At 34.9% G+C, this 11,928-nt stretch overlaps 1 protein-coding gene and 1 pseudogene across 1 annotated transcript; both read right to left on the bottom strand.

Moving 5' to 3' along the window:
- Positions 1-689: 689 nt before the first annotated feature.
- On the bottom strand, positions 690-3,314 carry LOC104750878 (polygalacturonase 1 beta-like protein 3). Its single transcript, XM_087493295.1, has 2 exons — positions 2,860-3,314; positions 690-2,731 (listed from the first exon to the last, which is right to left on the bottom strand). The coding sequence occupies exons 1-2, from the start codon at positions 2,908-2,910 to the stop codon at positions 908-910; spliced, it is 1,875 nt and encodes a 624-aa protein (XP_087349421.1). The 5' UTR covers positions 2,911-3,314; the 3' UTR covers positions 690-907.
- Positions 3,315-10,044: 6,730 nt separating this feature from the next.
- LOC147925772 (zinc finger BED domain-containing protein RICESLEEPER 2-like) lies at positions 10,045-11,645 on the bottom strand (annotated as a pseudogene).
- Positions 11,646-11,928: the final 283 nt, after the last annotated feature.

Raw genomic sequence — 11,928 nt, forward strand, 5'->3', positions numbered from 1 at the left:
AATAAGCAAAGATGGCCATACACGTATTCATTTTTCTCTGAAACTTTTTCGTTAACGCGTTTACTATTTCTTTGTGTCAATCAAATGCCAAAATGTAATCGTCAGGATATAAAAACTATTTTGCTTACCGAAAGTTGCCAAAGAGAGAGTAACTCACAGATGACTAATTCAAGAACACACTCAAACAAAATAATCTCACAAGACAAGTAATGAAAAAGTTTTATTAGATGTTAATGTCGGCTCACGAAAACCCCCAACAAAATAAAAACAAACACAGAAAAAAACCTTCATTATAAAAAAATGTTCGCAATGCCAAATGTGTTACCCTCATTACGCATTTGTCCCATTGATATAGCCAGCTCGTGACTCTTCTTCTTTTCTTCTCTCTATATCTCTATTTTTTTCTTTTCTCATACATGATTATAAAAAAAAAAAAAAATGGGGTGGCACATAAAGTCCACCTCATCTCTATACACGCCTCTACATCTTGTGGACATAACTAAGCACATTTAATTTGAAAACACCATATCACTCACTGTCCCCATCTTCTTATATGTTATTTTCACCCTTATATTTTTTGCATAAAAAACATATGATATATCCATTTCCTCAATTCAGTAATATAAATATCCCAATCAACCATTCCAACCAACCAACCATTCATTAAAAATTAAAACCATAAACAGACATTCACAAAAAATCTTTATATAAAATTATTCGTACCGCCCACAAATCAGTAACAAAGCCTTTACATTGTTACTGAAAAAACTTCAAAATATCATAATCATAATTATAATTATAAGGTAGAAAATTAACATTCTCTCTATGTAAAAACTTCATAATCATCATATAGATAAAAAATCCACGACGCAAATGAAATGATCGAACACACACCGAACCGGTCCGTTTAATCAGCGATAGCCCAGTTCATGTCGTTCTCAAAAATCCAGTGACACACTTCGATCCGACCCGGTTTAGACCCGAGAGCTAAGAAAGCTCCATGAGTCGCACCCCATGATGACGTGTCCATGTGACAGATGGCAATCCCGTGGTTAATCTTCTTCTTGCTATCAATCTCCAAGATATCAGCTTCGTACACCCGAACCTTAGGCACGGAGTGGCAGTAATACAACAGGTACGGGTACAAGCTCTGGTGACACGACACCGCTTTCGTCACCTTCCCGCCGTTTATCCCGTTGACTTTTCCGATCACCACCTTCTGCTTCGACCCCGCCACGTTGTCCGTCGTCCTCAGCACCACGCTCCGACCAAGAACCGAAGTCGCGAAATCGATCATGTCCTCCGCGGATCCGACGCACCGCTTCGTCTCCCCGACGCTCGGAGGTCTCTCGCACTCCGTCACCGCGTCGGTGATTAAGCCTCCCATCGTCGAGTTCTCACCGGCGTGGAAGATCCTCTTGATCTCTCCGAGCTTCGAAACGGAGAAGGGTAGTTTAGTAATTATAGTCCGGGGTAAAAACGACCTTTTAGGCATTTTATCTTTGATGTCAGGCATGGGAATCACTGTGCCTTCTTTGAGCGACGACTCCCTAAAGAATTTGCCCGGTTCGATCCACTTATTCACGGTTTTGCCATCGCCGACTGTGTTCGCTGTCGAGACGTTGTATTTAGAGAAAGCGACGCCGTTTTTGGCGTAGTCCTTGAAGGTTGAGTTCGGTGTGTAGGTTTTGAAACTGATCCTGCTGTCTTCAGCTCCTTTGCCATAACCGGTGAATTTTTCCGAACCGGGATTGAAAGATTGACCGTAATTTACGAATTTGACCTTCTCGTTGCTCGAGTCTTTGGCGTAGGAGGAGAAGGAATCGTCTCCGACGTTGGCCTTGTCTCTGTAATTCGAGAATGTGTCATCGGCGGAGTTACCGGCAGCGCCGTAGTTTTTGAAATTGTTTTGAGGCACGTTCCCGTCGGTTCCGTAGCTTGTGAAGGTGTCGTTGGCGGCGTTTCCGTTCTCGCCGTAGTTTGAGAACCCGGAGCCGACTACGTTGGAGGAGGCGCCGTAGGAGGCGAACTCGTTAGGGATCCCGTTTCCGTTTTTGCCGTAGCTCGTGAAGGATTGGCCTGGGCCGGCGTTGGCGTTTTGCGTGTAGGTTTTGAACGATTGAGTTCGACCGTTTGCTCCGTCGGAGTACGCCGTGAATCTGCTCGTCGGGTTGTTCACGTTGTTTTGGTAGTTGGTGAACTCACCGGCGCCGCCGGTTCCGGATGTTCCGTACGAGTTGAATCCTTCCTCGACGACGTTGCTGCTGTCGCCGTAGACGCTGAATTTATCGTCGTGTCCGGCTCCGTTACGGCTGTATCTCCGGAAAGAGTCGGTCTCGACATTGCCGTCTTTGGAGTAGTTCTTGAACGAGTCGCCTCCTCCGGGACGACCGCTTCCGTAGTTAGTGAAGTTCTTCTGTTCGTAAGTGGAGAACTTGACGTCTTCTTCGTGTTTCTCGAGACTCGTTCCTAAATCGGGGAAACAGAAGAGGTTAGCGGCGGAGCAGAAATCGGGAAACCGAGTCGGGAGCGAGTTGGTGGCGGCGAGTTTGGAGAAAGTGGCTGAGTCGACGGCGTTGAGTGGCGAGGCTTTAGAGATTAAAAACTCCGATCTGGGAGATTCGCTACGGATCTCTTTGTTCCAGTAACGGACTAGAGACGCTTTAGGTGTGAATGGATTCTGCTCCGCCGAGAAACCGCCGCCGATTAAACGTCCTCCGACGATAACAACCTGCATTGCCAACAAAATCCACATTTACTAATTCAACCAACAGTAACAAAATCAAAACTATATAATATATAAACCAATCAATGGAATAATAAAGTGTGACATATAGGTAGGTTCAAGATTGAGCTTACATTGAAGAAGATAAAGGACAAGGATTGGAGAAGAAGGAACTGTTTGAGCATTTTTGTTGTTTGGTTTCTCTATCTTCTTCTGCTAAAGTGAGAGAGAAGAGAGGAGCAGAGAAGATGAGATTGGTGGGCTTGATGGGGTTTGAGAGCTGATTGTGTTGTATATATATATATATATGATGAGTAATCTATATAGAAGCCAAAAGCTTGCTTATACAATTATGTTTTTTTTGTCCATAAACTAAACCCTACACAATTAACATTTATTAACTTTTTTATTTTTGGATATCAAACTTTTTAATAATTTATTAGTTATTTTATGTATAGTTGGTATAGTATTGTGAATAAATAAGTAAAATGATGATGTTTTTAGATTTGGTATTTAAAAATAAGATGAAAATATTAGAAGAAAAGGATAATGAGAGGGAAATTGAAAAGAGTGGAGTGAAAATAGGGACAGCAGAAAGAGAGTGACAAGAGTAGAGTTTTTATTTTTATTTTAGAAGAAGAAGAAGCAAGAAAAAACCAAAATTGAAGTGGGACTTTTTCTTTGGACCGGTATGGTAACGCGTTTTCAAAACCGGTTTGAGGTTACCGACCACCAAATTTTTAACGGTTAGTAACTTTTTAACCGGCCAAAAGACAAAAGAGCAATGAAAGTTGTACCTATTTTTAGGAGATTTTATTTGAGTTATATAACAAGACAAAAAATTGTAATGGTAATGTTCAAGTTACAAGAAGACTCTTGTGTATATATGCTAATTTGTGCCTCAAGTTTTAATCTTTAGATGATTAGCATTCTGGTTATTATATGATTAGTTCGGAGAAGCATCTATTTTGCCGGTTTTGCTTCACGACTCTTAGTTGGTTTCAATCGGATATATTGTCCATTTTAGGTTTAGGACCGGAACAGTGAAAGCAAGAGACACCAAGCTCTTCTGTTGATGCGCTTTTGGGTGTTGAAGCTTTGGGACAAGTTCTTCATGTCTATCAAGAGGTTCTCATAGCTGGGATTTGATATTTTTCAGTATTTGTTTTGGTCTTCTCTGTGTTAGTATTTGTTTTCGTGTCATTAGGTTAATTTAGGTGGTTTAAGAGATGATTTCATTCCGAGTCGTGGAGTGTTATCTATCTCACTGTGGTTAAAAAATGCAATGGTTATCGATTGGGTAGCGTTGGATCCGCCTAGTGTTTCAGGGTTGTACTTGATCAACCATTGCATTTGTTTTTGGTCCAAGTCTATAAAGGTGAATGTAATGTGTCAGAGGTAAATGTAATGTGCCTTTGATTTGGTTTTAATTCTTTGGTTAATGATAAGTTGATGTTGAGCCAAAAAAAAAAAAAAAGAAGACTCTTGTGTATAATTTCATTTTTTTTTTTTTGTTGTTGTTGTCTTCTAGTTTTAATGGGGGATTTTTCAACTTTTCGACAATGTTTGTTTGTTAAACAGCTACCATGAGGAACTGAAATCTCATTAGAAGATGCCAATTGATTTATCAAACTCTTTTTTGTGATTCTGCTTTTTAAAGTTAATTACTATTCTTGATGTTTTATTATAGTATATCATTTTGTCTAACAACTTTTTAAAGCTTGCTTATACAATCAATATATGTGGATTTTATAGGGCAATTTCAAGTTATTATATATGTTTCTTTTATAATAAATTATTAAAAATGGACTTTTTAAAATAGTTGTATTGACAATATATATAAAATCACAACTCTTACCAAAAAAAAATATATATATATATATAAAATCACAACCATCTACTAACTTGTTGCCCCAAAAAAAAGACAACTAATAAAACTATTCTGCATTACACACAGTCTTAAACAATTCAATCACATAATACAGCCCTCGTGTCATGTTTTCTTATGCAACTATATTACCAAATAATTTTATCACAAAAAAAAAAGAGAAACAAATGTAAAAGGCATCTAGCTTAAATATGACGTCAACAACATACAAATATGTGTATCCTAAGTCCTAACCTTTACTTAAAACAATTTTCATCAAATAGTAATGTTATCTGGTTTATACAATGATACTTGATTACAAATTAAACCATGGTTTTAAAACCATCAAATCTTAAGTAACATTATAGCGATATGGTTCGCATATACCCTATTCAGCGCGATAGTGTATGAAGTGAGAATAATAATAAAAAAATGGCATATGACTAATACAATATTTTAACATCTGTCGTCGACTAAAATTTATAATAACGTATGAAATCTCATGAACGGACGATATGAATGCATGGCTTCACGCATTAATGTTATCATAATTTACTGCAGTTCTCAATACAAATAGTCAAAAGCTATAATTTTTTTACTGTCTATTCTGAATTACAGTAGAACCTCTATAAATTAATAAGGTCAGACCATGAAATTTTATTAATTTATAGAGGTTTTAATTTATCGATAAATTAATTAAATTAATAATTATTAATTTATCGATAAATTAATTAAATTAATAATTATTAATTTATCGATAAATTAATAAAATATTAATTTATGAAGAGAATTTTTTATCAGAAATTCAATGTTTAGAAGAAATTGCTGCTACTATTTTTCAAGGTGATGATAAAGTTGAAGAAGATACGACGATACTTTTAGAACCAGTTACACGTAAGGAAACAATTATCGCGTCAAGAACTCTCTACAATTTTTGGATGCGATTTGAGAAGACAACACCAGAAGTTTTTGATGCAATCAGAAAGATTAGAGATGCTCTCCAACAAGAATGAAAATTCAAGAATAAACAAACATCAATAGATTCATATTTCACTAGATATTCTTAGATATATATATATATATATATATATATACTAGTTTATTTGATTATTAATTTATGATATTGATGGGACCATATTTTTACATGGGATTTTTTAAAAAGTTATTAATTTATTATTTTATCGAATAGTGTCCAAAATTACACTAGTCCCAACTTGGGACCAGAAAAATTTATTAATTTATAGAAGTTATTAATTTACCGAGTATTAATTTATAGAGGTTCTACTGTACATATTTGACCAAGGAAAGACTACATCAACTGATGACCAACAACTCTACTAAGGACTAGAGTGAATCTATGTATAGTAACTGTGTATAACTGATGACCAACTACTACGAAAGTACTCCAGTGAAATCCATTTATAGTAACTTTGTGTAGTAGTCATTGGTTACCTGATGACGAATCCTTGATCGTTATTTTAGTGACTAGAAAGTTAGAAATATTATGCTCATAGCATTGAAATAAAATGTAGATAGTACAGTAACTATTTTATACTACTCTATCAATCTAAAACGTAGCTTCGTTACCTTTTTTTCAATGTCCACTATATACTGTCCGGCATGTTCTTGATCGACAACCGGAAGCACGGTTCGGTCTGATCGACTCGATTTTAAAAAGCCAAAACAATAATTTTCTTGTCTGACATTAAGCCACGCGCCAAGGACCAAATGGTTGCAATGAAACGCGTTTTGGGCCTCCAGCTAAAAAAGTAATGGTACGTGTTGATGTAATAAGTGGAAGGAACTGAGTAAAGATTCGTTAATAGTGAACCGCAAAATCGCATTATTGAATAAATTATTAATATTAGGAAATGAGTTTCGAGCATTATTATCTCTCGATCTCTGTCCGATGCGGCAGGATATTGACAAAGCTCGTGAGAGTGCCAAATCAGTAGTACTGTGGAATATGATAAGGGTCGTTTTGGTATTCGACATCATGAGTTCACGTTCGTGACTTAAATTTATTTGTAAAGCTATTGTTCATTACTTGTTGAGTTGCGGCTTTGGTTGTGACAATTTCGAGGTAATTCATATTATTAATTCGATACCAAAGCTTTTGGAAGTAGAGTGCCACATTCCCCTGTTATTGTGTATAAATGTCTCCCAATGTAGGAGGTTTAACTTTAATTATTAGTATTAGTTTTGGATACGAAAAATTAAACTAATAGCTTCCCCTTCCAATACTTTTTTCTAAGTGTTAAACAGGCGTCAGGCCACTAAACGACCCATAAGTGGATTGATGATCTATGCAAATATGCAATTCCGACATACATATCATAATGTGTGTATATGTAGATATGTATATGTCTAACATGTATGCATGACGTGATGATGACATGTACATTCTTTTGGAAGTGCAAGTTCGCAGCGGCATTGACATGGATGTAAGTTTTTGTCATCTTGTCCAATTAATATGGCCATGGGTATTTTATGGTTTACACTAATAATATCTTATTGTAATGCCAAAATAGAAAAGCAATGCCGATAAATATATTCACCCATCACTCTTATAATCCACATATATTAGTCTTTTATCGTAACATTATGCTCATAGCATTGAAATAATGCTTAATAATAGTAAAAATTACAAACGAGAAGTACACTTGTAGTGATCTAATAATGGAAACGATCGTGCACTATCTTTCTAAACTGCAAGTCAAGTATGAAGTATGATACACAATTCATAACAACATAGTATAGTGAGAATCTTAAAAATATAACAGCGTGGCTCTGTTGGTGGTCACTAGTCACTGGTACACTGTCTTGATGTCTACTTTAATTCTTTTTATACTCCTTTTGCTTTATTTTCGATCTTTCTCTTCTTTTAGTGGGAGATGCGCGCGGGTCGATGGAATTCAATTGCCCATGACAACAACTAAACTGATCAAGAACACTTAAGGATCAAACTCTTCTAGAACCACGTTTAACTTCTTGAGGATTGATAAGTTCGTGTAAATGAATTGTTAATAATTTAGTACATTGATCATTAGAAATTCTTTTATCGAAGACGTACCATGAATAAAACTAACAATGTGATAAGAAAACGAATCTAACGATTTATAACATGTTTTTTTTATTTCCACTCATTCTTAGTCGTCGTGGTGGTTACTGGTTATATATGAGCCAAAGAAGTTTTATAGCCTTTCGCACTCATAAATCATTACTGTGGCCCTTGTCGGCACTGCCTCATATAATATTTATGCTCCCCTGCGCATGTTTCTTGGGTAAATTTACTGACATGAAAATTATGTGTGGACGATAAAAATAAAGTATAAGATTTTCTTCTTTTGTTGACCAAGAAAAACAAAAAAGAGATTGTGAAAAAGAAATAAAGAAACAAACTTATGTGTATCTAATATAAATTAATCAAAAATTAAAAACAAATTCTACCGTATACGACACAATATAACTTCTTATCAGCATATTAAAATTTATGTTTGAAAATATGCTTGAGTGGTATATTTTTATATTATCTCTTACTTAAATTACAGTAGTATATATACATATAGACATATATATAGTAGATGAAAGACGTCCTACATAGTATAGAAATACAATTTAATAATTTTGGACCACAACTCTTTCCTGATTTTTTCTCCTCTTTATAAACTTAATATTTATAAGAGCCTATAATTATCGGATTAAATTTTGTATTATTAAGAAGCAGCAGAAGTATTAAATACAATATATATAATAATGAGTAAATAAGACAGAAGTTGAACTCGTTGAAAATATAGATTCTATGCTATACGACAGACATACTTTGTCGTGATTCATATATAAAAACATTAATATTGCACATGCTAAGTTGCATATGTATTCATATGCAAGATGAGATCTGTGAACATACATATATTTAACTGTTGATGAGCAAACTATAATTACCAAATCTCATTAATGATACTCTAGAGATTAACTATAATTACCAAAACATTAAACTATAATTACCAAATCTCATTAATGATACCAAATCTCACATGACGACGCTTGACTAGTATCAGTATATATAAACATTAAATAGTACCGTACGTATTTAGTTAAGAGTCCTATTAATTAATGTCAGAATTTTAAAATTTGTTGTCTCGAGTTCTCTTCGAGTATTGGAGTATCAATGAGCAACCAATTTATTAGATTCACCAAACAGTCAAAACATGAGATGTTTAGATCAAAGAGAATGTTTGTCCTCCATCATTAACTGTTGTCTAGATGATGATCACTCCTTCGTTCCAAATCATATAATCCGAGCATTGTTATGAAAGGATTAGGTATCGATCGAGATCAACATATTGAATAACTCATCTACCCAAATTAATACAGTATCTAATATTCTCTTTTAGCTTTTAGTTTTAATATCCATCCACATTTAATTTTAAATGGTTACTAATGTTCTAAGCTATCTTCCACCTGACCTGACCAATTAAGTTAGTGTATTAATCCACCTGACCAAAATTGATTACCTTATCTTACTACTTATAGAAAGTTTATGAAAAAGAAGCATAATCATTACTTATCCATTAACCAACGTCGTAATCAAATTAACAAGCCTGATACAAGAGAGATACCATGTGTTGTTGCATGCATCGTTCATCATGTGACAACTGTATATACATTTTAATCCGTGTATGTGAAACTTTTTTAAGTTCTTAAATGTGGAAGCAACTTGTTAAGGTCGACCAATAATAGTTTAATTATATATATATTTTTTTAAAAAGATTCCTGCAAGTAATGACATATATAATCTTAGTTTTTGTTTCGTATTATTGCATTTCTTGCGAAGTCGACCGTATCTCACTGAACTGTGACTTTCTGTGTCTAATTCATATCTATACTAATAAAACTGAGGAAAAAGTCACGACATCTAGGGTATTATGTCCCTGTATACACATGTTACAACTTTTTTGGGATTTTCCAAGTATTACTTCCTTTAAATTACAAAAAGGCACCGTTGATGTGTACAGTAATATTTATTTAAGTACGTAATCATATTACACATGTGATTTCTTTTCTTTTAGAAATCTTTGGTGATGAAAGTGTATGACACATTCGGTGATTTTTGGATCGATAAAACAAGAGAATGTGAGGTTTTTTCTTTTGGCTTTTTGTTTTTGTTTTTAATACTGAATCCAATGTTTTTTTTCTATATATGATCGTTTGATTCGTCAAAGGAATACTGAAAAATGAAACCTTAATTTAAGGGATAATTTATAAACTTCGGATTGGATTTTCATGTATCGGATATTGTTTTCATAAATTTCAAAACCAAAGTAGAGCACCATCCTAAAAAACAAAGATAAATATAAAGATAAAAGATGATCTTGCAATAACAACTTTCAATGTAAGCCAGCAACAACGACCTCCTCAAGCTTTTTCTTAGTCCCATAGTTCAACTTCTTTATGTCCCTAATACAATAAAGTAACAAATTCTTAGTTAAAAACCAGTGTAAGCATCGGCTTTTCATTTCACTTCATGTCCTTAACATAAATCAAACATCAAATTTTAAACATTTACCTTACATCCGAGTGATGTGTCTATGTAAGTCTTCTAGTTTAAGTCTCGACAATCAAACTCTGAAAAGATAGAAAAATAGTAATTGATAAGTGTCGGTTATTAAAACTAGTAACTACTAAAAAGTAAGAATCAAGTAAATAGGTTTGGGCATACCTTTTTCAAGTTTATCAAGCAGTTCAATGTCCACAAGCAATTGTGTATTTGTAACAATTGCTTTCTCACCAAAGTGATTCTTGTTCTTCATCCATTGTTGCATGCATATCAAAGCTTCCACCATATAATGCGTTAAGCAGCTTCTGTGTGGCTCTATGACCCTCCCACTAGTACTGAATGCATTTTCAGATGCAACTGATGAAACCTGCATTGCAAGAACATCCTTAGCTATCTCTGATAAAACTGGATACCTACCACTATTGAGCCTCCACCAAGACAATACATCCCACTCTAATCCAACAATAGTTCTAGGATTTTCCACTTTTTCATTCAAATAGACATCCAACTTATCCCTACCATCGTCAACCCCAATCTCATCAACCAACTCCTTATAAGCAAAGTCTATTATCTCATAACCCATACTATCAGACATTAAATCAGTAGACTCACCTTGGCTAACAGAAGTCGATGTCTGAGTGGACTGTGATGATTGACCACTTGATACTTTCTGAAACCGATTGCTATACTCCTTAAACAGAGATGTCAAAAAAGTGGTGATCCTATCACTTATCTCCTTAGAATCGGATGTATCTTTCCCATAAAGCTTGTCAACGCACATATTAGCAAATTGCATTTTTTTCCGTGGATCAAACACACTTGCAATAATCAGAAAAACATTGATGTTTCTCATTCCATCCCAGTACTTATCAAACTTCAATAACATAGCATCCGCCTTTGATTTCAAGTCACTATCAATACTATTGCTTAGTGTCATCAAATTCCTCTCTATAGTCACTATCTCTCCATAACACTTATAAGAAGCAATTGAAGTTGAAGCAGACACAACCAAAGTAGAATTGTAGAATATGATTAGAAATCTCACTAACCTTTCTACGACATTCCAATCAGCTCTTGTAGGCGGCCCAATCTTTTTTTTTCCCATTCTCAACCTCATTAAAGTAGTCATTGTACATCTTGTCTTCTGCCTCCATTCTATCGAATGTCAATCTAAAATCAATATCTCTTGACAACATTAAGTAAGTAGAATTCCACATTGTTTTGATGTCCAACGGTAGACTCCCTCTAGTCATCTTCCCTGAGACAACTTTTTGCTCAAATGAATCACATCTTGAAGTAGAAGACCTCACATACTGAACTGCATTTCGTATGGCTGTCACATTCTCACTCAATTCATGCAACCCGTCCCTAACAATCAAATTGAGTATGTGCGCACAACACCTCATATGCATACACTCTCCATTTAAAACAAATGCTTCACTGTTCCTTAAGCTGAATGCCTCCTGAAATTTTTTCAAAGCAGAAGTATTTGCAGTTGCATTGTCAATTGTCACAGTTAAAAGCTTCTTTATGCCCCACTCAGCCAAACAGTCAAGCAGAACTCGTGATATTGTTGCTCCTTTGTGATCTGTAATATACTTAAACCCAATTATCAGCTTCCTCAATCGCCAAGATACATCAATGAAGTGTGTAGTTATGACCATGTAACTATCACCTGTTGCTATAGCAACCCAAATGTCAGTTGTCAACGAAACTCTTGGCTTACTAGCAACAATCCAAGTTTTCATAGATGCTTTCATCTCCATATACATTCTA

The sequence above is a fragment of the Camelina sativa genome, chromosome 16, assembly GCF_030686135.1.
Source record: "Camelina sativa cultivar CO46 ecotype springtype chromosome 16, ASM3068613v1".
Lineage (NCBI taxonomy): Eukaryota > Viridiplantae > Streptophyta > Magnoliopsida > Brassicales > Brassicaceae > Camelina > Camelina sativa.